The sequence below is a fragment of the Acanthopagrus latus genome, chromosome 11 (assembly GCF_904848185.1).
Source record: "Acanthopagrus latus isolate v.2019 chromosome 11, fAcaLat1.1, whole genome shotgun sequence".
Lineage (NCBI taxonomy): Eukaryota > Metazoa > Chordata > Actinopteri > Spariformes > Sparidae > Acanthopagrus > Acanthopagrus latus.
This window is the reverse complement of record NC_051049.1, coordinates 25,393,803-25,419,633: the sequence shown is the minus strand read 5'-3', so window position 1 is coordinate 25,419,633 and position 25,831 is coordinate 25,393,803. Positions and strand designations below refer to the sequence as shown.

At 42.8% G+C, this 25,831-nt stretch overlaps 1 protein-coding gene across 1 annotated transcript; it reads left to right on the top strand.

Annotated features, from left to right (window-relative positions):
• The first annotated feature begins 417 nt into the window (after positions 1–417).
• zmat3 (zinc finger, matrin-type 3) lies at positions 418–21,098 on the top strand. Its single transcript, XM_037113458.1, has 6 exons — positions 418–718; positions 8,528–9,270; positions 9,353–9,493; positions 11,382–11,548; positions 12,688–12,791; positions 16,001–21,098. The coding sequence occupies exons 1-6, from the start codon at positions 595–597 to the stop codon at positions 16,207–16,209; spliced, it is 1,488 nt and encodes a 495-aa protein (XP_036969353.1). The 5' UTR covers positions 418–594; the 3' UTR covers positions 16,210–21,098.
• The last annotated feature ends 4,733 nt before the right edge of the window (positions 21,099–25,831 follow it).

Below are 25,831 nucleotides of genomic sequence, written 5' to 3'. Positions count from 1 at the left end.
ACAACAACATAATAATAATAATAATAATAATAATAATAATAATAATAATAATCTACTGGTAAATATTTGTATTTAATTTGTCCATGCTCAGTTCCTTTATAACTATTGTAAACTTGATCTTTTCTTTGCCCATATATTTCTTTACATCTGCATCACTCGGGCAGCCCGGCTGTTTTCCCTGCAGATCTCACACTCATAAATAGGCGCTCGGGTGAAGTGAGCGTACCACAGAGGTGTAACATATTTATACAATGTGTCATGATTGCCACCCATGCAAATCAGCAGCGGTGGCTTGGGAAGTGGACTGTACCAACAGGGAGAGGGGTGCCTGGGGGAACCTCGGCGCGATTAGCGTCTTGGAAAATCTGAATTCACGGGTCAGAGCATCTCTGTCGACGTGTGCAGTGGAAACACAAACGCGGCGTGTTCACATGCTGTGGCTCAACACGAGCAGTCGCTTCCTGTGTTCCGCTCTGTGCCGGAGATCGCCCCCGCGGGGAAAGCCACGGTGTCGGAGCGTATGGTAGCGACTGTCATCCTGCCTGACCGCCCGGTTTTTTGGAGAGAAGAAGTTGGCAGAGGGATGTGACTGCGATGATGGCGCTGCAGCTGAAGAACGGGGATGCAGCGTACTACCAGAGTGCAGAATACTGCAGAAATTACACTTCTCCGCCTGTCAGCTACGGTGACAGCAGCCATTATCTCGCCCGATTGCCAGGTAAGGAGAGGCTTGCCATGCAGGGTCTCCCCCTCTGCTCTGCTCTCACTGTCAGCGGTCTTATGCGCTAAGGTGCAGGGATGGAGGAAAATCTAGCCGGAGACGTTTGCAGGTTGCTCAGGGGAGGGTGGATGTTGAGGCAGGTTGCCCCGGTGCTGCTGTCATCATCATCTTCATCATCATCAGCAGCAGCATCAGCATCATCCTCGTGTCATGTCGAGGGGTGCAACCAGCCACCGTTGTGCTCAGTTTTATGGATGCTGCGATGCAAAAATCTGAGGTTGTCGAGATACTCTGATGGTCACTAGGGCTCTATCTGTCATGCTCCGGGAAGACTCTGGTGTCTAACTGTAATCTAACCTCAATGCAATCATCACCTCCATCTGTCGAGTGTGTGACAGTCAATCAGGCGTTAAGTGGAGATACAGAAACTGAATCATCGCTGCTCCCCCCCTGCGCTCTAGCCTCTGCAAGCTTGATCTGTAAAGCTGATGGTGGCATGTGGCAATCACACTAAGTGTCTCTTTGTGGCACCTGCAAGAGCGGGCTTTGCTGCTGGTTTCGGGGACTTGAGGCCAGCGTGTGTCACCACGGTCATGTACAGCCACACAGATGAATCAGATGACACAGCCTGAGGCCGTCCAACCCTTCTGGTAATCTTCCTGCCATTAAACTGTCGGCGTCACCAAGCCATCTATCATGCTGGAAATGCACAGGCTGCCAAAAAAGTGTCAGAGTGAAGTTAGTGGAAGTTACTGCAATTGATTGGAAGTCAAATCAAGACAGCTTAGGTCTGCAGCTTGCAGTTAATTATGTCGCTGATCAATCTGATGGCTATTTTTTCGATGAATCGATTGGTTGTTTGGTTTAGAAAGTCATGGTGGAAAATGTAGATCAGAGCTGAAGATGTCGTCCTCAAATGTCTTGTTCTGCTCACAACCCAGAGATATTCAGTTGACTGTCTTGGAGGAGGAAAGGAACCAAAAAATATCCACATTCAAAGCACTAGAACTATTTTTGGGCCCCGCAGCATGAGGCAGTTTGTGACCCACTATGAATACGTATGAAAGGGTTTACTCACATCATTTTCCAATGCGATGGGCTTCGCTTGTACTTTATTTTTTTCTCTCCTTGATGTTGCTGTGTTGCACTGCAGCCACTAAGCAATAATATAAATGTTTAGAGCTGCAACTAGCAATAATTGCCATTGTTGTCTATTTTCTTGATTGCTCGATAAGTTGGTGGTCCTTTGAGATGTCAGAAAAATTGTGTAAAATGTCGATGAGTGTATCCAAGATGTCGTCCTTAAATGCTTTGTTTGTTCTTTTTACACAACCCAAAGATATTCAGTTTACTGTCACAGAGGAAAGAAACCAGAAAATGTTCACGTTTAAGAAGCTGGAATCAGAGAATTTGACTTTTTTACTAAATGTCTCAAACAGATTCATTGATTATCAAAACAGTTGGTGACAATTTCATAAAAAATCTGTACTTGCAGCCCAGACATGGGCCCTGCAGGACGAAGCTGTTGTTATTTCTCATGTTGTTCCCTCACTGTTGATTAATCTGACGATTATCTTTTCGATCATTCGATGAGTTGTTTGCTCTACAAAACGTCTGAAAATGACGAAAAATGTCAATCATCGTTCCCCGAACTTATCAGTTAATGGATTGATCGTCGCAATGCTGACATTTACTGAAACACTATATTGAGTCAATGTGGAGCTTTTTGCTGACAATTCTTCTAAACCAACAGTCATTTAAGTCTATCAGAAAACTTCATATAGCAAACATTTGCTGGATTTAACTGATCAAAACTGATGCGTGCCTCAGCCAAAATGAACAGTTTGGGATTTTCCGTGGTGGCTTCTGTCAGAGTTTGTCTTTTTATACAGTTAATTATTTATCAGATGCTCAACGACGCTAGATGTCTTGTGCTAGTTGTTTACTGATCAGTGTAGTAACCGCAGCCTAATGCATAAACCAGGTGATAGCACTTCAGAGGTGTAGCAACTTGACAAGGGAGCACAACTCAGTTTACTGTTTATCATCACGATGCCATTCAAGCCTTCAGTACCACTGGGATATGAAAGTGGAGGCTGGGATTTACTGTAATGGTACTGTAAGACATATCTCGTCTTCGCTGCTTCCTCCGCTCGTCCAGTGCCCAGTGAAGCAGATGGAATAAGTGCAGGAGGCATGTGCTTCTCATTGCTCTATAATTGATGTGACACAACACAGTATGGCAAGAAAAAAAACTCTGGAGAAAATGAACACTTGGCCTATTTAGAGATTCTCAGTGGAGGCCATGAGATGATCAGGCTCCAGGACAGGAGATTCTTTTTTTTTGTTTTTTTTTTTTGGGATGGTTTGAAGCCAGCAAACCAATAAAAGCTTGAGTCGAGCTCAAAAACAGTTCCATTACAAGCTTTTTTAGATAATCTTGAGTTGATTGTGTCCTCTTCAAAAAAATCAAACGCAAACAAAGTTTTTTCTTGACTTTGCAGCAAGGTCCGCCGCTGTGAACATGTATATGTGCTGCGGCTCTGTAGACGGTTTGTGTGCCTGGATCTGGGTCTCCGAGGAGGAGGACGAAACTGCCCTTGGCCTATCTAGCTCACATTAAGATTAGGGAATAGTAACAGCCGGAAATCAAAGAGCAGACAACACAGTTTTGGCTTTCTTACGCTTCTGTCCTTGTCCAAAAATCAGCACCAATCTCCTATTTATGTTGTCAAGTGGTGTTATTAATAGCTGTACTGTCTGTTTCGCTGTGAATCTTGGAGGGATTCACTGAGGATCTTGTTTTGCATCAGAGGCGAAATAGTGTTTTCTGCTACGTTATTGACTAAGAACTATTTGTAATTGCCACACTTGTGGCTAATAATTAACGTTTTTTGTAGCTGCTTCTGGGCCTTCTCCTGGATAATGATGGCACAGTGTTGATCTCCTGACTGCATCGTCTCTCCCCCTGCTAGAAAAAGCAAAAGTGTTCACAAATGTGGTGAGAAGATCACAACCATTGGGGCCACTTTCCCAGTCAGTCACCACTCACACTGCATACCATGATCATAATAGCCAAGTATTATTGTCATGATTTAGATTGTTAATCCCAAATCAATTCAGATCAGCTTATTTTATCTAAATGTTAGGATGGACATAAACACTAGAAAAGATGGGTGCAGTTTGTCAAACCTTTGAGACCTGATCTTATCGACATAAGGAGTCAAAGGAACATCCACGCTGTGTTAATTATTTCCTTACCTTTATAGTTAGATAGATCTTGTTATAGAACAAGATGCGCTCTTGATAATTGTTTCATGCTATTAATCTTGTTTCTGTAAAGGTACAATTTTTTCCCTCGTTGATTGCTTATCTATTCAGTAACAGGGTTCTAAATGACTGAAAAAAAGAAAGAAAATGAATTAGCTTTCACTTTCAATCATTGCCATTCTTGTAAAATTGTGACCTTAAATCAAAAGTCAGATCAAATCTTGGATTTAGAGAATCATGACATCCCTAGTGAAAAAAAAAATAGTTTCATTGTACTTCTAGATAAAAATGCAGCAGTGGTGAATGCTTATTGTTTTTCGAGGTCATTTATTCTATCATCTCTGAAGTGCTCTCACAGAGGGAGGAATTCAATTCATTTAACTGAAAATGCCAGCATGTTCAAGGAGTCACTGGGTAATCAAGCGGTTCGGAAACCCCCAAATACCTGTAAGGGTTCCGACGTGTCTGAAAAGTTGACTTTAATGATCAGAAGTGTGGGGCTTCCAGGCTGGATTGTGGGGAAAGAGGTTCTGGAGGTTGAGCCTCATAAAACATGCTGAAATATATAAAGAAGAGGGTTCTTTCTCACCGGGAGAGGAAGACGAACTGGAGGAAGGCTCCTAGCTTCTTTAACAGCGTGACAGCTGTACAGTGAATGCACATGTAGTAAGATATACATGTACTGTATGCTTGGACAGTGTGTTCTCTGGCCTGATTGCATAATATCAAGTGAAGAGGGTTGGTGGTCCTTTGTGCTTACAGTTGCTGTGGCGAGGTTTCAGGACTGCTTGGCAGGCGGTCTCAATCAGGGCTGAAGGGTTCTCATGAAGCCGTGGCTGACTAGACTGATGATTTGCCGTTAGTGGTCGGTGGATCTGGTTGGGGACGGTGGTAATGTCGATTGTTGAGCATCGAGAATGTGTCTGATTCAACAAACTACACTGAAAATGTGCCGTATTCTAACAACTTTTTCACCATTTGTTCACCTTTCAACATCCATTTTTGTCCAGTGTCCAAAAAATGGAGTGTGACTTCTTTCATTGTCGCAACAAATTAGTCGAATGGAAGCAAAATTAATTGCCAACTATTTTGACAATCAACCTAGAGGAGCTGAACTTTTGCATTACACAAAGGACGTGCTAGTCATGTAGCACCATAGTCACACAATGAACGGGAAGAAGCTCAGCTTAAAGCATTACATAACCACCTTTACCTAAACAAAAAGCAACTCAGCCACCAAGCAAAATACAAAACACCACGTAAAGCTGAGACTACAGATTCAAGGCCGAAACACAGTTGTATGTAGATGGAATGAATACCTGTAGTGAAGTGTAAGACAATTTAAGCAGAGGGTTTGCTGGCTCAAAGTTGGTGAAGCTGTAATAGAAAAGATGGTGCCAAAATGTGCTAAAATGTCCTGTTTGGAGATTCAGCCTGAATATAGTTTCCCCACTTAAATCACTAACATATTGTGCTGTGGTCCTCTAGAGGTTTGAAATATTTTGTTAGGGCGGAAATAAAATATTTTATTTATTCTGTGTTCTAACTTCATTCTGCTCTGCCGCAGTGAGATCTATGCTGAGGATTACACCTCTGAAGAAATCACTAGTGGTACCTTTATTTTGGTACCAGTATTTGCTTCATGTAGACCTTGTAGTTGCAGAGACATTAGAATTAAGATTTTTTTTTTAATTTCTATGCCAGCTCTTAACGGGTCAGTTCTGTCATTTGTAAAGCAAAAATAACAAAGGTTTGCTTCAGGAATGTGATGATTTGCTGCTTTTCTTTGTTATGCATGACTGTTAATGAAGAGTTAATGAAGAGCTGGTTGGACAAAAGAAGCAATCTGAAGATGTCATTTTGAGTTCTAGGAAATCGTGTTTTGACATACTTAAAGACTATTAATCAATTATTTGGAAAAAAAATAATAATAATCAGCAGATGAGTCGATGGTAGGACTGATGGCTAGCTGTAGGCCTAGAAAGAGCTGCTTTTCTTCGACTGTCTACTCACAATGGCCAAGATTAACCCACTTCCTCTGCCGTTCAATACAAATGAATCACATTTGCTGCTCTGGATGCTCTGAAAAGCAGCAAACAAGCTTTCATGCACAGGATATGACACAACGCTTGCAAAGTCACTGACGAGTGAAACTGATATTTACTTGTACGCGACGGCTGCCTAATATGACTTTTATTAATCTGGAAGCAGCTCGCCCAGCTCTGCTCCACAGCCCTCCACAGTCTCGCCTTGCAGTCGACAGGACTGCGGTAAGGTCAGTCTCTTGTCCAGCATACCTTTCTCCTGAGGTCAGCCCGGCCAGGTGACACGCGGGCAGCGAGACAGACGAGACAGACTGACAGACTGACAGCGAGCAGCAGTTGGAAACACAAACACTCCGAGGTTATTTTGGGTCCATGAATCACTGCCGTCGGGCTTCCAATTGGATTCCAGATAAAAGCTTCCAGCACAGCGAGTTTTGACACAGCTGTTGGCCTATTAGTGACCTGACAATATATGTGGTTGCAAACACACACACACAATGGAGCGTCAGAGCGGCACAGCAGCAATGTTCTTTTAAAAATAAAAAATTGTATCCATATTCAGCCATGCCATGCACGTACACACTCGCACACACACACACACACACACACACACACACACACACACACACACACACACACACACACACACACAGTCACTCTTCAGGCTGGGATCCCTCCTGATCAGGGAAGCCTTAGGATTTTATTGTTACTGTCTCTGTGCGTGCACATGTATGTCTATGTGCCGTCCTATATGCATGACTGCAGGCGCTGCAGGCTTGGCCTAATCTTCATGATGCCCACTGGAGTGTGACGCTCCTCTGTCCGAGAGTGTGTTTCTGCTCACCCATCTCTATACGTCGCTCCTGCCTCAGGGCTCAGAGAAATACATGCGGTCTTTTACTGTCACTGTTCATCGCTCACTGGAGTTCCATTTATAACGCTAGGAAACATCTGCTCGTCAGTGGTCTAATCCAATACAAATCATGTTTATCTTTGCCACGGGATGTGGTATTTTGCTTACAGTATGTTTGTTTTTGTCTCTCAGTCAGTAGGATATCTAACAGGCAGATTTCTCAGAAATGTGGGCCTGCCTTCTGGTGCACGTTTGTTTTTATGCAATTCAAATTAATTTTTCTGGATATCTTGCTTCAGGATAAATCTACCAGAAGAGGTCATATCCACGTCTGCCTTAAAGGATCCACACAACATTTGGTGCAGAACAATTTTATGAGATGATACATTCTCCAAGGTGCAGTTTGATGCGGACTAAGATAATGACTGAAAATAAGATGATAGCCTTCGTAGTTCAGGTTGCAGAGGTGTAACAGTTTTAAGTTACACTGTGGTGTGAAAAACCTGGCAGTTAGCCTACCGTGTACATTAGCTTAACTATGGTATTGAGTTCTAGCATATTTATGTCACCGGCTTAGATCTGGGGCTTGTCCCCGGCCGCTGTGTGTCTGTACAGCCTAGTGTCTGCTCTTCAGTTAGTTAAATGCAGAGAACTAGTTTCACTACGTTGTACATTGAATGTGATAAAAAAAAATTGTTCTTCTTAACAACAATAATAATGTAATACCATATGTGGTGATACTTTCTCAGATGGTTATCATGACATGATACTGTTGCAACTCCTCTGCCTCTGGTGGAGAGGAAAAGTCAGGGGATCATTTGGAAAATGTAACTGGGCGAACGATGTATGTCTGTGCCACCGTGAAGTGAAGAAAAAAATCTGATGAACGGGTGGCGCTAGATGTAAAGATACTGACCCATCCTCAGTAGAGCATAAATGACTGTGCACAACTTCACGACAATCCATCCAACAGTTGTTGGGATTTTTCAGTCTGGACAGAACAACCGACTGGCTAAAAACCTCAAAATACATCCTGTTTTTTGCGTTCACTCTCTGAACAATTTCAATTTTCTTTGGTGTTCATACACATTTTAAAGCCATTAAGCCCTTGACTATATAAGAAGAAATTCTGCATTAAATATCGAAGAAGAACTAGACCTTTGTTTTATATTATGTTGACTTGTGAACTAACATTATTACAAATATTGCCAAGAATATTCAAACCAGGGAAATCCACAAGTTTACTCAATGCAATGTTGTGTTTCATATGGTCACCAGTTGCAATACTTCCAGGATAGGGGAAGTCGGCGAACAAGACTAAACATAACACACATTATCTTGTCACTTTCATCAGCAGTAGTGGTTGCTTAATGGTGTACTCGCCGCCTGCTAAAAGTTAGCCTGCTAAAAGTTAGAAGTTAAATATTGTACATTTAAAGCTGTTAATGGCATGCAATAAAAAGTAAGAGAGTACAACTGAGCAAATGCTGAAATAACATGAATGGTAGGTCAGTCATGTGTTATTGCTGCTGTGTCTGTCTGGATCAACAGTGACTTCCTCATCAAGGTTATAGTACATTTCCTTGTAGAAATGTCTGATTTGTAATATTAAGTGTGTAATGTCTCTGATGTCAACAGGCCCAGAGACCATGTTGAAGCCTCCTCTGAGTCTCTTCACTCACCCCCAGCAGCCTTTCCAACACATGGACTCTCTGCACCAGCTGGGACCTCCACCAATGGTGCCTACGCAGCCTCTTGGCCCACCACCCATCACCCCTGCTCAGGCAATTGGACCTCCAACTATGGTTCCCACCCAGACATTAGGGCCCCCTCCCATGACTGCAGCTCACACGTTAAGGCCTCCCCCTATCACCCCACCACACCGCTTAGGCCCCCCTCCAATGGCTCCAGCTCATGCGCTGAGGCTTCCACCGATGGCACACACCTTGGGGCCCCCACCTGTAGATCACACACAAGCAATAGTGCCTCCAACCATGGACCTCACGCAACCGCTGGGGCCTCCACCTCTGAATCCTGCACACGCGCTCGTGCCCCCGCCTGTGGTGGCGCCCAGAGCTGGCCAGTTCCCCCTCCCTCCAAGCCCCCTGTCCTCCCCTCCTGCCCCGAGCCCAGACCTTTCACAGATGCCTCCGAGGCCACCAGGACCGGCTCTAATCCCTGCCCCGGTGTCCGGCATCATCCCCAGTCCTCTCCTGGGTCAGCCGGCCCCGGTCAGCGAGCAGCCCCAGGATGAGGGGTCCCCGCTGGGTACGGAGGAGCAGGAGGACTCTCTGGGGCTGGGCGAACTGTGTAAACCGCTGTACTGTAAACTGTGCAACGTTACGCTCAACTCCGCCCAGCAGGCACAGGCTCACTACCAAGTCAGTCAAATACACAATCATACTTATGCAACACATGTAAAACATTAATGATAAACAAAGATTGGTATCCCTGTCTGTCTAGGGGAAGAACCACAGTAAAAAGTTAAGAAATTTCTACGCTGGAAGTCAACAGCCTCCAGCCATCAGGATCCCAGAAGTCCTCGAGGCAGCTGGCCAGACAGCCCTCAGCTCAGGATCCAGCGACGGTGACGCAGGCAAGCAGGTCAGATCCAAACTTAGCAGCCCAGCACCAGCCTACCTAAATGATACAGTTTTAGTTGAGTAGGTGGGTGTATTGCCGCTGAAGTGGCCAATGTGCTGAGAGAGGTCATTTCCCTGTGAGGAGGCGGTGGGGAACTGCAGAGTCACGCTGTTTCATTTGAACGCTGGAAACTCACAACGTCCACTCGCCACTGAACAATTTACCGTCTCCTCACTTTGTAGCAGCCGTTTAAAAGGGAAATATGTATTCCTCCGACTTAAATGTGTATTACTCAGTGCTACCAAGAGTCACATTATAGGCTGATTAAACCACAGTGGAGCTGCAACTAACATTTGTTTGTTATTGATACATATGATGATTGATATGATGATGATGATGATATATTTTCATGATCATTTGATAATTGTTTTGTCTTAAAATGTCAAAATAAAACTGTAAAAATTGCTCAGCAAAACTCCCCAGAGCCCACAGTGATGACTTAAAATTCATTTTTTTTGACTCCTCATTTACTATCAGAAATGACAAAGTAAATATGCATATACTGACATTTAAGTGAAGGACTAAGAATGCTTGAGGGGGAAGGGGTGAAAAAATAAAACGGGCACCAGGTTGCAGAAAGAGAGGGCACTTAACCATGTTTTGTCCTCTGGAATGGATGGCACTTTATTATGTTTCATCTGCCATCCAAGTGGGAAATTTTACTGTGAGTCCATCAGTGCTGGAACCAATACATTTTCGTCCTTTATTTAAAAATGACTAAAAAGATAAATCCTTTATCAAAATAGTTGGCAACTCATTTTCAAACATTTTACTAATGGGTAAATCGACTAATTTTTGCAGTTATATAAACCTAATTCTCTACAACTGAACATGGCTTATTAAGATCGGAAGCTCAATGAGATAGGAACAAGATAAATTATCCAATTAGGAAGAGGATATCTAATTACTATAAAAAATGTAATTGAATTAAACTGTTGAAGATGATACATTTTACTGTGAAGCCACAATTTCTCAAAACAGCGGCTGTAATCCATATTTGTATGATTCAAATGGCGATGTGAAACAACAAAATCATGGGCTTTTTGTTTCATTGTCTGCCCCACCTATTATTTTAGTATCTCCCTACAGTGCCACTCTTACAGTGTCATTTTCAGCCATAGGATGTAGCTGTTTCAGTGAAAAAGCTTTAAGTTTAAGCTTTAAGCTTTAATTAAGAGTAATTAAGAGATACTTACCTCAGGAGTTGGTGGTGACTAAAATCAGAGCTAAAAGACAGTGGATAAAGGACTAAAATTTGCCTGGGAGCCTGAGGCATAACTCCAAATCAGTCTTAATATTATTCTATAACTTGCCAAATGTTTAAATAAGCAACTGGCGTCACCTAATCAATTTGTGCTGCCAACAGGTGGCCAAAAAAATGAGTCATTGTAGGTTTCACCATGCTGTTGAAGCGCTACTTTTATGTTTGTGTTGCTGTCATTGGTGTTCACTTTGAAAAAAAACGTAGAATTATAAAGAAATAGCAAATTTTTGCCAAAATTATAAAATGCACTTTAGGAAGTTTTGTGTTACATGTACCTGCGTACCTCACCTGATAATCCTTAAAAGTTTAGGAATAACAGACATCATAACCTGCAAGTTTTTCATGTTATGGCGATGTTTTAAATATATCAAACTAAAAATATGATAATATTTTGGAAGTTTGCAAATGTATGTGATTTATGTCATAATTTAATTAACCTTCATCAGTGTATATTTTACTAGTTAAACATTTTTGGGAAGTTGTGGAACAAATTCTTTAGTTCCTAAACACATGTATTTCTTTCTGTTTTCTCGCTCTTGACTCCTCTCATCACAAACACTGCATGGCTTTGTGCTGGCTCTGCAGGCATTGTTTAAGGGGGCGACTCGGGTCATCCTGGCCACAGAGAATGATTATTGTAAGCTGTGTGACGCCTCCTTCAGTTCGCTGGCAGTCGCACAGGCCCACTACCAGGGCAAGAACCATGCCAAGAAACTACGGCTCGCTGAGGCCCAACAGAACTCCATTAACATGTAAGTGTATGTATACAGAGCTCTGGTCTGCATTTGGCTGTATGAGCTGTATGAGCTTAGTGATTGTTTTGCAAATGTCATGGAAGCTACAGCTGAAGCCAGGATCGATTGGTATTTCCTAAAGACACCAAAGCAGCCTTGAAAATATGGTGTGTGTTTTGAGTGCAGCCCTTTTCTTTAAAGGAACAGTTCACCCAAAAATAAAAAATAAAAATCAGCCATGCATCAAGGATTTAAATAACATCTTCTCAAATCAATTTTTAGATCTCATGGCCTCCGAAGACTTGGATCACACCCTATAGAGACATTTTGCTTCTTTTTTTTTTGCTTTGTTTTCTTTGTTTTTTTTTTACATTTTAAAACAGGTTCCCAGCTATTTCAGTTGTTTAGGAGAATGGTTCAATGATTCAAAGGTTTTATTTATCACATGCAGTCATACAAGTACAGCAGCAATGAAATGAAATTGCAGCCGCTCTGTCGACTGTGCAAAAAAAAAAAAAAAAAAAAATTGCAACCAGAAAATACATTTGAATTAGAAAATAGGGGCGGCTGTAGCTCAGCGGGTAGAGCAGGTCGACTAGTGATCGAAAGGTCGCTAGTTCAAATCCCGGCTCAGGGCAAGGCTGAGCTGCATGTCGAAGTGTCTTTGAGCAAGATACTGAACCCCACATTGCTCATCAGTGAGGGCCCTGCGATGAGCTGGCGACTTGTCCAGGGAGTACCCTGCCCTCGCCCTGAGACAAGGCTGGGATTGGCTCCAGCAGCAACACCCCGTGACCCCATGGAAAGGGATAAGTGGTTACGGATAATGACATGACATGACAATTAGAAAATAAAACTGAATGCTGCAACACAGTTTAGCTGTGAAGCTCCAGAAATGTATTGTGGACTGCTACACTTCACCAGACACTCATTGGCATGAGCATGAGTACATATAGCCTGAAGTGAAGTTACCAATGCCAATACCAAAATATACCAATACCAAAAAAAAAAAAAAAAAAGACTAAATTAAACACTAGGTGATTTTGACTTGATAGTTTCTGACGTGGCCGAGCTAAACTTGTGGAGAACTGATTTTTTTTTCTCACAGTTCAGAATGTGTGAAAGTGATTTTCACTCTGGCTCTCTGCCTGTTTCAGGGAGGGCAGCAATGAGGCAACCCCAAGAAGAAACAGGAAAGATGGCAGTGAGTACCGATTGGTGAAAAACCGCCGCAGCCCGCAGGTTCCTGCCTCCATGCCAGGTGAGATATTTGAAAATTAAGAAATAGGAGGCTCAGAAACACAGAAACACTCAGTGACATAGACCTTGTTGCACATTCCTGCTTCATTTGGAACTGTATAGGCAGCAGGGTGAACACACTGTGGCTGGGGTGGGTGTTATCTTTTAGTATCCTCTGGGCTCTATACAGACGCCTCGCCTCACCTCATCGGTATCACTGCTGCTCTGTAGATATGCACCGGTGATGTCCCGGGCACTTTCAGTTCCCCGGTCTGCCGAGACTTCTTGTTCTGGGCCGTCGACAAACCACGCGAGTTTGTGGTGTTTCCAGTCAGAATGATTCCTGTTACGCTTACCCTTCTCAGAGTTTGGTTAGAGAACAAAATAAGCAGTCAACTATTCTGGCACTGGTTGTTTGTTTTAGGTCATCTTGTAAGAAAATGTATCTACACTTAACACACTTCAGTACCTGAGAAGAACTCGATAGTCCACATTAAAACTGTGCAGCACAGATATTTGTCCTGTAAGGCTCCGAATTTATTTTCCCCTCATATAATGTGACGTAATCCATAACTTCCTCGGCACGTACAGCATGTGAAGTATATTTACTGTGAGGTCAGTTTTTCCTGTCGAGAATGCAGCTATGAACTCCAGTAGCTGACTGAGCTGTAGCGCACTCCCTGGGGCAGAGAAAAGAAATTGTATTTCCTCCATCCACTCGTGTTAGAATATATCAGTGAAATAAACTGCCGCTGCTGGATAAATAGACATGGTGAACACTCGAAAACTGTAAACATTGTCCTCCCACGGCAAGACTTTTTTACGGTAACCTGACAAAGTCGGCTTTTTATTTGATGTTTCATTTGCTTGTTTAAGCTCACCCTGCCAAGGACACAGTAACTCTGCTCGTCGACACTGCGCATCCAATCTAGGAAATATTCTTGCAAATATTTGATCTTTTCACCGAAAGTACATGATTTGATTCTGTTTTCCATGCTTTTTTGGAGCGCCTACTTATCCACCTCCTTTGATGTTTTGGAAATCTGGCACAAAGCTTTAGCACTGTGTCACCGAGGGTAAGATAGCTGCGCAGATTGGACCACGTTTTAATCTTTTGTAAGGGCTTAGCAGATAACATTATTGGCTCAAAGCTGATCTTAACTTCACTGTGTTTTCTGCGCATTTGTGAGTGTTTGCTTTCGCCTCTGTGAGCTTGTGTGTCTGTGTGTGTGTGTGTGTGTGTGTGCGTGTGTGTGTGTGTGTGTGTGTGTGTGTGTGTGTGTGTGTGTGTGTGTGTGTGTGTGTGTGTGTGTGTGTGTGTGTGTGTGTGTGAAAACAGATCCAGACACTGTAACGTCAGACTTTCTGCTGACGTCAAACAACTATCTCTTTCTTGCAGTCTTTCCCCATGTCTCTATCTTTCCACAGAGAAAAAACAGTAGCACCTCAGCTCCAGTTAAAGCAGGATAAATAACACAGTGGAGCCAATTTCCTTCTCACTCTCTCTTTTTCATCCACTCTCTCTCTCTCTCTCTCACACACACACACACACACACACACACAGACACACACACACGTTCTGCTGATTTAATCAGTTTTCTTGATGGACAAACCCCAAAATAGCTGCACTCTCTCTCCTGCGGTTGCCTTCTCGCTGTCTTTTATCTCTTTCTCTATCTCCTTCTCGTTTTTCTGCTGTGTTAACACACACACAATCATGCACACACACATACACAGACATGCACACACACACACACACACACACACACACACACACACACACACACACACAAGCATTTCTCTTTTTCAGATGATCCACCTAGCTGTAATCCCAGATGACTAAGAGTCTAATGCCCTGCTAACACTTGTGTCCGGATGAGGACATGGCGATTAATCCAACAGGCGTTGAGATATTTCAGCCACCAATGAGGCTGACACTGAGCGGCTGACGGACTAACATCACTGCCCTCCATATGGTCATGCTGGCTGTTTGGTAGCTGAGGGTTCAAGCTCGACCCGTGGCCCTCAGCTGCATGTCACCCCCTCACTCTAACTCTCATCCCCATGTCTCTCTTAAGCTCTTTTATCAAAGAAAGTCAAGAAAAAAAGTCTAAAAATAAATGTGCTGCTTTTCAGATGCCATGTGCTTTTTTCTGTTCTTTAACATTTTTAATTGAGTGTCTTTGGAACTGACAGCCTGACAAAACAACCATCTTTAAGTACCTTGAGTTCTGTGAAAATAAGATGTTTTTCTTTTTAATTTCTCTGACGTTTCACTGACAAAATGTCCCAATGTACCCAAAAGAAATATAGATAATTGTTTATAAAAACTCTAATTATTTGCAGCCCCAAAATCTCAATAATCTTTGCCAACCACTGGTTCAACGTTGAAGTACAGTATCGCTCCAGCTGAGGGCAGATGCTTCACTGGACAGTTGGGGTGGAGAAACAGTAAAGGACAGTAAGGACATAGTGCAGTTCCTGAAGTTGACACCAAAGATGCCTCCAAGAGTGCTGTCATCTCAGAATTATGCTACGAAACATGTCAAATCACCTTGTTTCAGCATTTGTAGAAGTGACACCACTGGATATTTTTAAGAAGAACTCAACATACTTCTATCCATGTTTATGGCAACAGAAACCAGATAATTGATGGGAAGTCGGGCGATCTGTAGCCCTGTTTGTCCCAGAAAAAAAAAAAAAAAACACCTCAGAACATCTACATTGGTGTTGGTGGAAAAAAAAGCGAAAACACTGTTTTTTTCTAACCCAAACCAAGTGTTTTTGTGCTTAAACCTAATGCTCTTTGATAAGAGGAAAAAAGTTATTTTTGTATTTGTTTTAATTTAACTTCTGCAAAGTAGCTGCTTACTGTGATCAGCCAGCGCCACCGCAGAGAGCTCCACAAAGCTCTGAGGTGACTGAGGTGCAGGTTGATTGACAGCGGACCAAACCACTGTGAGCAATATGGGGGGAACCAATCTTTAAAAACTTAAGACATTAATCTTTAATTAGCACAAGCATGTTCAGTGAATGTAGTTATGTAATTTAGTAATGATGTGTTTTCACTGAGTCATTGAGTTATTATTGATGGGCACAAATCTTTTTTCCCAGGATGGGGCTCCAGGCTAACTATGCCTCCAGCTGTCATGACGGATAAATCTGGCGTGAATCAGCTACAGTTAACTTTTCATGTCCCGCCTGTCACCTCTCCTCTCTTTCTGCCTCCAGGGCCGTACTACAACCCCAGACCGAGGCAGCGCATCCCCAGGGACTTGGCCATGTGCGTGACTCCCAGCGGACAGTTCTACTGCTCCATGTGCAACTGTGGAGCCGAACAGGAGACGGACTTCAGGCAGCATCTGGAGAGCAAGCAGCACAAAGCTAAAGTGTCGGAGTTAAGATACCGCCACGAGATGGAGAACCTCGGCTACAGCTAAGAGACACAAGAGGGGAGGGGGAGAGCAGACGGAGATTAGCGGGGGGCAGAATAGGTGGAGGGACAGTAAGAGGCCACAGTGCAGGAAAGCAAATTCTGCCTCGTGTTTGAAGGGCATATTTCGTGAAGGGATTAGCCTTAGTGGCCTCAAGATCTTGTTGCAATTCATTTGATATGTGGCTCAAACACTTAAATCCTCGTATTTGACATAATGCTCTGCCACACGAAGCCATAATTGGATTTGATGGATTCAACTGATCTGGGTGTTTCTCTCTTAAATTCGGAGAATGGGAACTGTGCATCGGGAAAAAAAAACGGTGGATTTGTGATGTTGCCTACGGGTCTCAAGTCCTAAGAAGCATTTTTGGCCCGCCGCCTTTTGTTTTACCGTTTCTGTTAGACGTTCCTCCAAGACTTTGAGTGGGTTGCCTTCTGACTAGGAACACAGGCAGACGCAAATGAATTGCAAGGAAGTCTTGAGCTTGTTCAGGCTACTTGAAGAGAGCCAAAAAGTGTAGGACATGCCGAGGGTTAAGAGAGGATGTGAAATGTGGAAAGCGGAGAGAAGCTGTTTTGAAGGAGGAGGTAGAGACAAACAGCTGGGGTCCGAACCAGTCCCATCCTCGGGAACACAATCATCTCTGAGGACAAGTTTGAGACTCGTTTTTTTCAGTTCTTGCGTGTGAATCAGCCCGACAGGTATTTTGTACCGGCTCAACAGCAGGGACTCCGGGGCCACCTAGTGACCATAAAGCCACACAAGGCTCAAATTTAACATCTTGATAACCTGATGCAGGTGATTAAATCCAAAGCACTGTCGCTCATTTTAACAAACAAAGCACAACAAACAACAGTAGAAGCAGCCTTAGCTGACCTCTTAGCGGTCCTTTGGTGTGTATGAAGCTGAAGGTTACACCCTGTCTGTGCCTTTAGTGAGGATTAGGCTGAAGAGTAAGCTTTGGCTGGCCATTTTAGTGGAAACCAATCCACAGTACTGAATGGGTTTTTCCTTATTCTCTCATCATCTCTCTTCAAATATTATGTAAATATTCTCAGATTACACTATAGATGTAAATAGAGTACATGAACACTGTTGATCCTTTGGTTCGTGTTAGCCTAGCATATATTGTAAATACTCACGATCTATTTAATCATTATCAGGAATCTTGTGTAGAGTGTGCGCTGACTGAATGTTTTCCCATCAGCACTGTATGTTTGTGTGCCGATTTTACTCGCGGGCCTTCCGTACCGTCTCGGGTGGCGATGCACTTGGCAAACTGGCAAAGTAACTCTGGTGCTGTTCGTCTGTAGTTTAAAGCTGTTCGGCCTCATTCAGACCAAATCAGGCGCGGCGGCGATTAGCTGTAGGGTTGGTGTGTGGGAACGCCGCTCGGCTTGGTTTGTGTGACGCAGAGCCTTTGAGTGGAGAGAGTCACGTCTTCTCCGTTTTTTTCACAGCAATCTGCAGATCGTGGAGGCTGTCAATGGCTGCAGGAAATTAGCCACTAATACTAACAGTGCATTAGAGTCTCAGCAGAAGGGCATTAATGCATTTATTGACAACTAATTACTACCAAAATTTGCTAATTTGTCTTTATATTCACCTGTTCCAATTGCCTGCCCAAGACGTCCTAACTCTCTGAGGTCTGCGTTAATCATGTAACGGCCAGGATTTTGAACTTACGTCATCACGACTCTCTCTACTCATAGGCTCTGTTGTAACATAATATGCATAAAGAACATGGCTTGAATTGTCCAAGGGTTTCTTTAAAAACACTCGGTTTTGTCACCACAAACACTCCTGGAGATGTCCCAACGTCCTGTAAAAATGACCTGGTCTTGGTCGCAACAAAGCAACTTCAAATGTCCGCAGGTCTCCTTAAAAACGCTTGGTTTTGTCGGCATCTCCACAGGCTGGAGATGGCCCGACATTCCGAGAGATATTTCCGGTCTGGGTCACAGCAAAGATGGCTGGAAGTTGTCCCAACTTACAGAATATCCTGTGGTGTCACGCAACAAATGTTGAAACGTCGAGCTCCCTCGCTTGACAGAATTCAAACGTTCCTTCTGTATCAACTTTATTGCCGCAGCCACAACGCCTGATTCTGTCTGAAACGGCCCTTAGTTGTTGCTTTGACGGTTCTGGAGGACCATGTCCTTCTTTTTGAGGCGGTGGGCAGGTGTCGTTTTGACAGTGCAACCAAACTGGCACGGTGAGGAAGAAATCCGCTTAACTCACAGTGATGTGTGCGGCCGAAAGCATTTAACTCCAAACTTCTAATTAGTTTGCAAATGGCTCGTGAGCGTGTGCAGAGCTCGTGGATGTTTCTGCTTCTAAGACATATCCTTTAATTCTCCCAGTCAGTCTTGATTCCGAGAGGGAACATAACCAGGTTTTTACTGCGGCGCGAAGCAGCTGCAGTGCAGTGACGTGGATTTTATCTGGATTTGCAGACAGATTTTTTTTGTTGTTGTTGTTTTGGTCTTTTGGGTTTTTTTTTTTTACCCTATATGACCCAGGTCCAGCTGTTTTTCAGTGTTTAGCCCATCCTTAAAAGATCAGTTACGTAACTGGAATCCAATTGGATTTTCTGTTACGGTTTATCTGATTTTCTGTCACGGTTCAGTAGTGCTGAGCCGAACTCAGTGCAGGAACAAGGCATTTGGAGTGATACAGGCATGCTTCAAATGATAAAAGTGTGTACTGTGCCTTTAATGTTGGCCATGAAGACAGTGACAGGGTCAAAAAGTCTTTTTTTTTAGCGTTTGAAACACAAAACCCTTTTTTTTACATAGCTATTTACAGATTATTGTTTCTTTAATCCTATAAATAGAAGAAGAATTTTGATTTAAAAATCATTTCATGTAGCAGTTAAAAGCAGATTGTCAGACGTCTACACGTTCACCTATACAGTACACATAAGATTAGACTAGATCTGTAGGTCAAAAGAGAAGAAAAGAAGTCCTGTTTAGATTTTCATTTGCTTTTCCAACTTTTCCTGCAGCAAAGCAGTGCACACACGCACACACACATACACACACACACACACACACACTCCCACGTAATTCAATCAGTGGAGGGCCTGATCAAGTCACGTAATGGGTAAAGCGAAAATGAAAGCAGAATTCTGGCTTGTTTTGGGTGTTGTTAGCTGTGGGGAGAGGCAGCTGTTCACATCTTACATTTGTCTCTCGAGCACAAGCACGCACCTGATCACAGACGAGGACACTCAAGAGAAAAAGCACTGTGAGGACAGAGTACTGTAGCGTTAAGGGATTTAATCATGCCAGAGAGAGAGAGTGAGAGAGGGAGAGACAGACAGGCTGCTAAATGCAACACATAAAAACAAAATGCTGGGCTGTTTTATTAGCCCACCGTGCCGTATGGTTTCATCAAAATGGGAACAAAGGAGAGCTGATGAAGACAGAGCTGGAACCAAAGCAGTAGGTGAGACGCAGCTCGTCGACGGGTTCTTCATGTTAGACGGAGCTGCAGTCTGTTAATAGCACTCCTCCTCCTCCTCCTCCTCCTCCTCCTCCTCGAAATAACATGCTTTGTATTACATGAAAGCATGGGTACCTTTTATTATGTTGACAGGCTCCTGGATTCAAAATGAGAGTCACACTCGAGTGCAGCTAATGAACACCTTCAGCAAATGCATTAAAAAAATAGTCTGCAAAGGAATGGAGGAAAATGAGGAGATATTATGAGAGTATCAGGCTCCCCGACGGTCCAGACGCTGTCCAAACATCATCTTCAAGATAAGATGATAGTCTAGAAATCTTTATCGTGTCTGTTTAGGCATATCTTTGGACTACAAAATGTTTTGGCTTGGGCCCCCCCTAAAATGTTGCAGTATCTACTCTAGACCCCTCCTGACAACCAAAGACTTCATTTCTTGTTATCCCCAGAGGTCCAAACAGTCCAAAGATTCACAGCATGCTTGTTGGATTTTGTAGTGGCTGAGTTGATTGATTGGCAGCTTGTTAAGGAGCTTTCTCAACTTAAGTACAACCACACATTTTTTATTGCCAATCTTGTGGAACTCCTGTGTCAAAACCTAATTTTATGACTGTTTAAGGCCTTTATTTTTTAGTTTCTATTGTGCTCAGATGTTGCACATTCCTACATCAAGTTTTGTACCAAACAACAGCAGAATGAAGCCACCACAGTATTTGGTTTTTGATAGCATAGTGGTGGTTAATCTCATCTGCTTCAAAGTTAGCTGCTAGCCTTAAATCTCCCAGCTGCTGGTAGCATACATAAAACATTGTCAAAGTGTTGTCCCATCGTCCGCTCCCGATGTTCTATCAATTTATGCTACCTTGTTTAAAAATGCTATAAACTCCATATATCTTTGCACACCTCAACCGACCAATCATTTAGCCGCTGTCAAACTCTAAATCTGTTCTCCTCTCTGCGCCTCGTTGTGACCCTCCTCGACCCTATTCATTCCCCTCTAGCTCTTCATATCCGGATCTTCAGCCATTCTCTCCAAGCCTCCAAGCGGTAGCATTTTTTCGACACGGCAGCATAAATCTGACGGAACGCCAGCTTGGTGGGGGAAAAGCAACGAGCCCCATATCGTCCTTGTACCTTGTATACTGAACGACAAGGCAGAATAACGCAGCAACGCTCCCGCCTGGGACAGGTTGCGTGAAAGGAGGTAGTAAAAAAGCAAACAGCAGCCCAAGGGAAGAATTTGTGGATGCAATGCAACAAAGGCCTGAGGCTCTATTTTAACCATGTTGTGGTGATGTGGCAGGTATCCATTTGGTTGCCATGTTGCGTCCCAGGTGACCTCGTCTCTAGGCAATTATCAAAGGTACCGCGTAGAATCTGCTGATCGCACTGTAATTAATTGGAAATTGGAGGCAACTGAATACACAATTTTCCATAGGGAGGGTGGGTGGGACGTGGGGGCCCAACAGGAAATGTTTGCTTCCTGGGGCTTCTTAAAAAGTAAGGTCAGCCATGCATTCGAAGAATTTGTAGAGGCATGACGAGAAAGTGTCCAATATGTAAGAATAAAAAAACAGAAATTTGACAACAGACTTTTCTGTCACACACATTTATCTTTAACCTTCAGGTATGGAACCACGGCTGAAAACCATAAAAGCATTTTCCTCTGATTTTATGTGACGACTACAACTAACGCAACTCTGGTTGTAGATTAGTTTCTTTTTGGAAATGCACAGATGACTCATACAAGATTAAATTTACACTATTTATGTCAATTACTATTTCACCCAAAGCATCTTAGTTCCTTTGAAAGAGTTTCAAAGGAAACAACACAAAAACAGTCCATCTACTGGTATATTCACTGGATTCAACAAAATCTCAAAACCAGCAGGCTCCAGTTGAAAAGAGGCTAAATAGCCTGAAATAAGAGAGAAAACACATTTGAAAGTTAATGGGCTAAAACGAGCCGAACCTCTGCTAAACTGCTCCGTTTCCAGGGGATCATTTATGGATGCTGTGAAATACAATTCTGCATTTAAGTAGGTTGCACAAATGTTTTAAGCCATCCAGAGCCAACACAATCCAGACACCACTGTGGTAAATAAAGACATCTACATACAAACGGCCATTTACTGTTAACAGGTTTGATATTTTGAGACTTTTATTTGCTCTGTGTTCACTGAAACTCATTAGATTGCATTAAAGCTAATTAAAAAGGACTGTTTAGTCGTTTGGTCTGATAATATGTTCAAATAGCCGGGGTACTGTTTCTGTTTGTTTCCTTGTTAGAGACTATAATACTGATAATTATTGGTTTCACTGCTGTTATCGGAGTTCAGATGTGTTTCAGCACTTACATGCTTTAATGACAGAGAAGTGTTACATATTTATTGCACCATATAAATTGTATTTGGTTTAATTTGTGCATGAGTGAAGTCAGATTTTAAAAAAAAAGAAAAAAACTGTTGAGATTTTTGTTCAAGAGAGGAAATGGAAGTGTCTGAATGCTGTATTGCGTCTGCACAGGGGCAATGGAAAGGGTCATGATTTTGCACTGAATATAAAACTACACTGATGTTTAATAAGGAAATGATGCTACTGTATGCTGTTTAGTTTCGAGTGAAGACTTTGCTACCATTGTCATTCTTTGCATCGCAACAATTTGTATCCTAATGTTTACAAGGTGAGAAGCTGAAGCTGTAATGGATGTGTATCATATTTGTAATTCTGTGTGTTTATCCATGTGTTGGACTGATGGGACCAGGGGAGTTTGAGGATAGAACACTGGGAGGTTAAGGGAAAAAAACACACACAAAAAAAAACACTAGAACCTGGGAACATAGTTTGGTCACAAATTGATATATTGAAAGATATTAATCCCAGAACAAAGAGGTCAAGCAGCTTTGCTCTGATTTTATTTATTACTGTAGAGCTGTAAATGTTTGCATCCAAACAGAGCTGGTCTTTACGTTTACAGTGAAAAATAGGTACTAGAAAAAGATTTGTACTTTTTCACTTCTCTGTTTATCTGACAGGTGTCATCCTAACTGTTCTGGGGAAAAGTGGTATTAAGTAACCACCAGGTGCAGGGTAATGAGTCTGTGGTTTCAATCACATCTCCACAACAGTAAGAATTAATGAAGATTTTTGGAAGAACAAAGAAGTGATTTCAATTTTCGTACCAACTGGATGATTGAGGCCAACCTTCACATACATGGCAATTAGAGTCAAAAAGTCATTTGTTTTATTGCAGGACTTGAGACGATTTATTAAAGAAGGCACAGTTTCGGTGTAATTTGCTTTCTCACTTTCTTGGCTGAGAGTTAGATGAGAAGAACTCCCACTGCCGTGTCTGTTCATTGTACAAATGTGAAGGTAGGGGGTGATTAGTGTAGCTTAGCATAAAGACTGAAAACAGGGGGAAACAGCTAGCCTGGCACTTTCCAAAGTCCAAAAATCTAGGAAATCTAGATTTAAAGGCCACATTGACAACTTTGTTATGTTGATGAATGTTTTTTTAACAATACATCTACAATAATTGTGAATCAAATATTTATTTATGTTGTCGGATGATGCCATGGTATCATGTGGTAACAGTCTTAGTGGTTGTGGAAAAAAAAAAAAAACAAAAACAGTAAAATAACTTCTATAGTCTGTGCCCAGCACACTGTACTCCCAGTAATGTTAGCCAGCTAGCATTAGCAAAGTTAATGTTAGCCAGCATTAGCAACGTAACGTAAATTAGCTAGTGTTTGCAACGATAGTGTTAGCTAACATTAGCAAGGTTAACGTTTGCTAGCTAGTGTTAGCAACGTTGCCCAGTGCAACAAACTGGCAACCACTTGAGGTGGCAGATGATTTGAACAACAGTTGTGTTTAGACATGAATGCAGTGGAAGGGGGAGATAAAATGCCACATTTACTGTCAGACTTGCATCAACAACACCTTTAATCTATGAATCTTTATAATGGATCTACATAAATGGCCATGTTTCCCATTTGTTTGTACTTGGATTAAACAAATGAGCTACAATGTGTTAACTGGTAAGATTTAAAGAAGTTGCCAAGCAGATTTCAGGGAAAAACAATAAAAAAATGACCTGGAATTATCAACAGCATTTGAATAAATAACAGCTTTGACATTATTATGTCTATTTATTGTGTTGCAGAGACATCTACTGAAGTAAACATGCCAACCAGCTAGCCCCAGCCTGCCCTGGTCAACACTTCCCCTGTGCTCTGAGCTCCTGATCCGCACAGTTAGTGGCAGTAAGCGGCAGTAAGTGGGTGCTCTTGTGATATTTAACATTAGAGAGAGCTCAACCAGATGTTTCCCTACCTCAAGTCTTCATGCTAAGCTAAGCTAATCACCCTCTGGCTCGATACAGATATGAGAGTGGTATCAATCTCTTCATCTAAGCCTTGGACAGAAAGAGAACAGCCGTACAGTATGTGTGTGCCTCCCCACCTCAGCTCTACTGATTCTAATGTCACTCGGTCACAGAATAGTTGCCTCACGTAAACACCCATGTATCCTGGTCTGAGAGACTGAGTCAGTCTTGTACACTGACAGAATTGAGGCCCCCTCTCCTGTTAACTCTGTTAGCTGTCAGGGGTCCCAAACCTCCTAGCAGCGACCCTGCTGGACAGTATATACTCCTGTACGCTCTGTGAAAACCTCAGCACACTTCCAGTGCCTCTGAACAATGTTGCCAATATACCACTAACTGACTGACTGACCGACTGGATGGATGCGACGACTGATGTACTGATTTCTGAGGCTGTGTGTGTGTGCGTGTGTGTAAGTGTGTAAGTGTTTTCTGACAGATGAATAAACGTGCAGATGAAATTAATAACCACGCTGAGTTGATGATTATTCCATCGAATGTGTGTCTCATGTGGAGTCCTCCACGGCTCAGCTCCGCTCGCTCCGCTCCAGGGGAAATAACCGTTCTGTTAGCTGACGCTGTTATTGGCTCACAGGGAGAAGACGCCCTACATAGCCAGGTTTCCACTGTGCTGATAGCCAGGCTTTACTCGTTGTTCTTGAAATTGCTTCTGCCAGGAAAGCTGTTCTTGTGGTAGTGTGTTTGTATGCCTGTCAGCAGGATATCTCACAAACCTTAAGAACAGATTGCCTGAAATGTGTTGCACTGGCCTCGGGTTTAAGTTAGTTTTAGTGAGGATCTACTGACTTGGATTTCTGCCACTGGATGACTCATCTTCGTTTGCAACTACGAACGCAGTGCTTGAATTGGGCCAGTTTGGAATACTGAGTCATTAGATGTCTGTCCAAAGACCATATTGCTCAATCCTGCCACTTTTTAATGAATTTATGTGGGCACTAATGGTGTGTTGGAGAAAATAGGCTGGTTTTCTGCTGTTAGAGGAACATGTTAAGTCACAAAGCTGCCAGATAAGAGATTTGATTTCTGCATAAATACCCTGTTATCGGGTACATTTTTAGAATTATCCATGCAGATTAATTACGAGGAATACTTATTAATGTTACATTTTCTGCAGCTTAATATTAATAACCTTTCTGCAGAATTTGTCCTTATTACTGCTGGTTTGGAATACAGCATCTGTGTTATCCGTTTTAAAGCAACTGAATGAAACAACAATTGAGTGAAGTGACAACATTACATTATCTTACTTTTCTTTGACACGAAAATTAGACTAGCCTCTTTTCCTGCCTCCCAGGAACCGCCAGCACGGAAGTGATGGCAGTCTGGCTGGAAGTGGAGAGGAGAGCCCACAGGAACAAGGAGGAGCCGGCCTTTAACTGGAGCCAATCAGCTCCCTGAGAGCACCTGCACCGTCATCATTAGCTCAATAAGCCAACTCACCCATCGTCAATCACACACTCACACAGGTCTCCAAACAGAGAAAACTGAAAGCACATACATGCCCTGCATCCCAATACCCACACTGCCACACTATTTATTATGCCAGTAAAAGATTCACTTTGTCCCAGTATAAAGTGTGTGAAATGCAGTAGGCCAGAAATACCAGGAGGTTCGACTACATCTGGTCACATTTTGCAGTATGGAAGCCAAAACGCTTTTTTTGGCTGTTCCTCTGCACAGCGGAAGACACGACACATGTGTCACAGTGTGTCACACTATACAGACAGAGCCAAGAGAGCACAGAACTTTGAA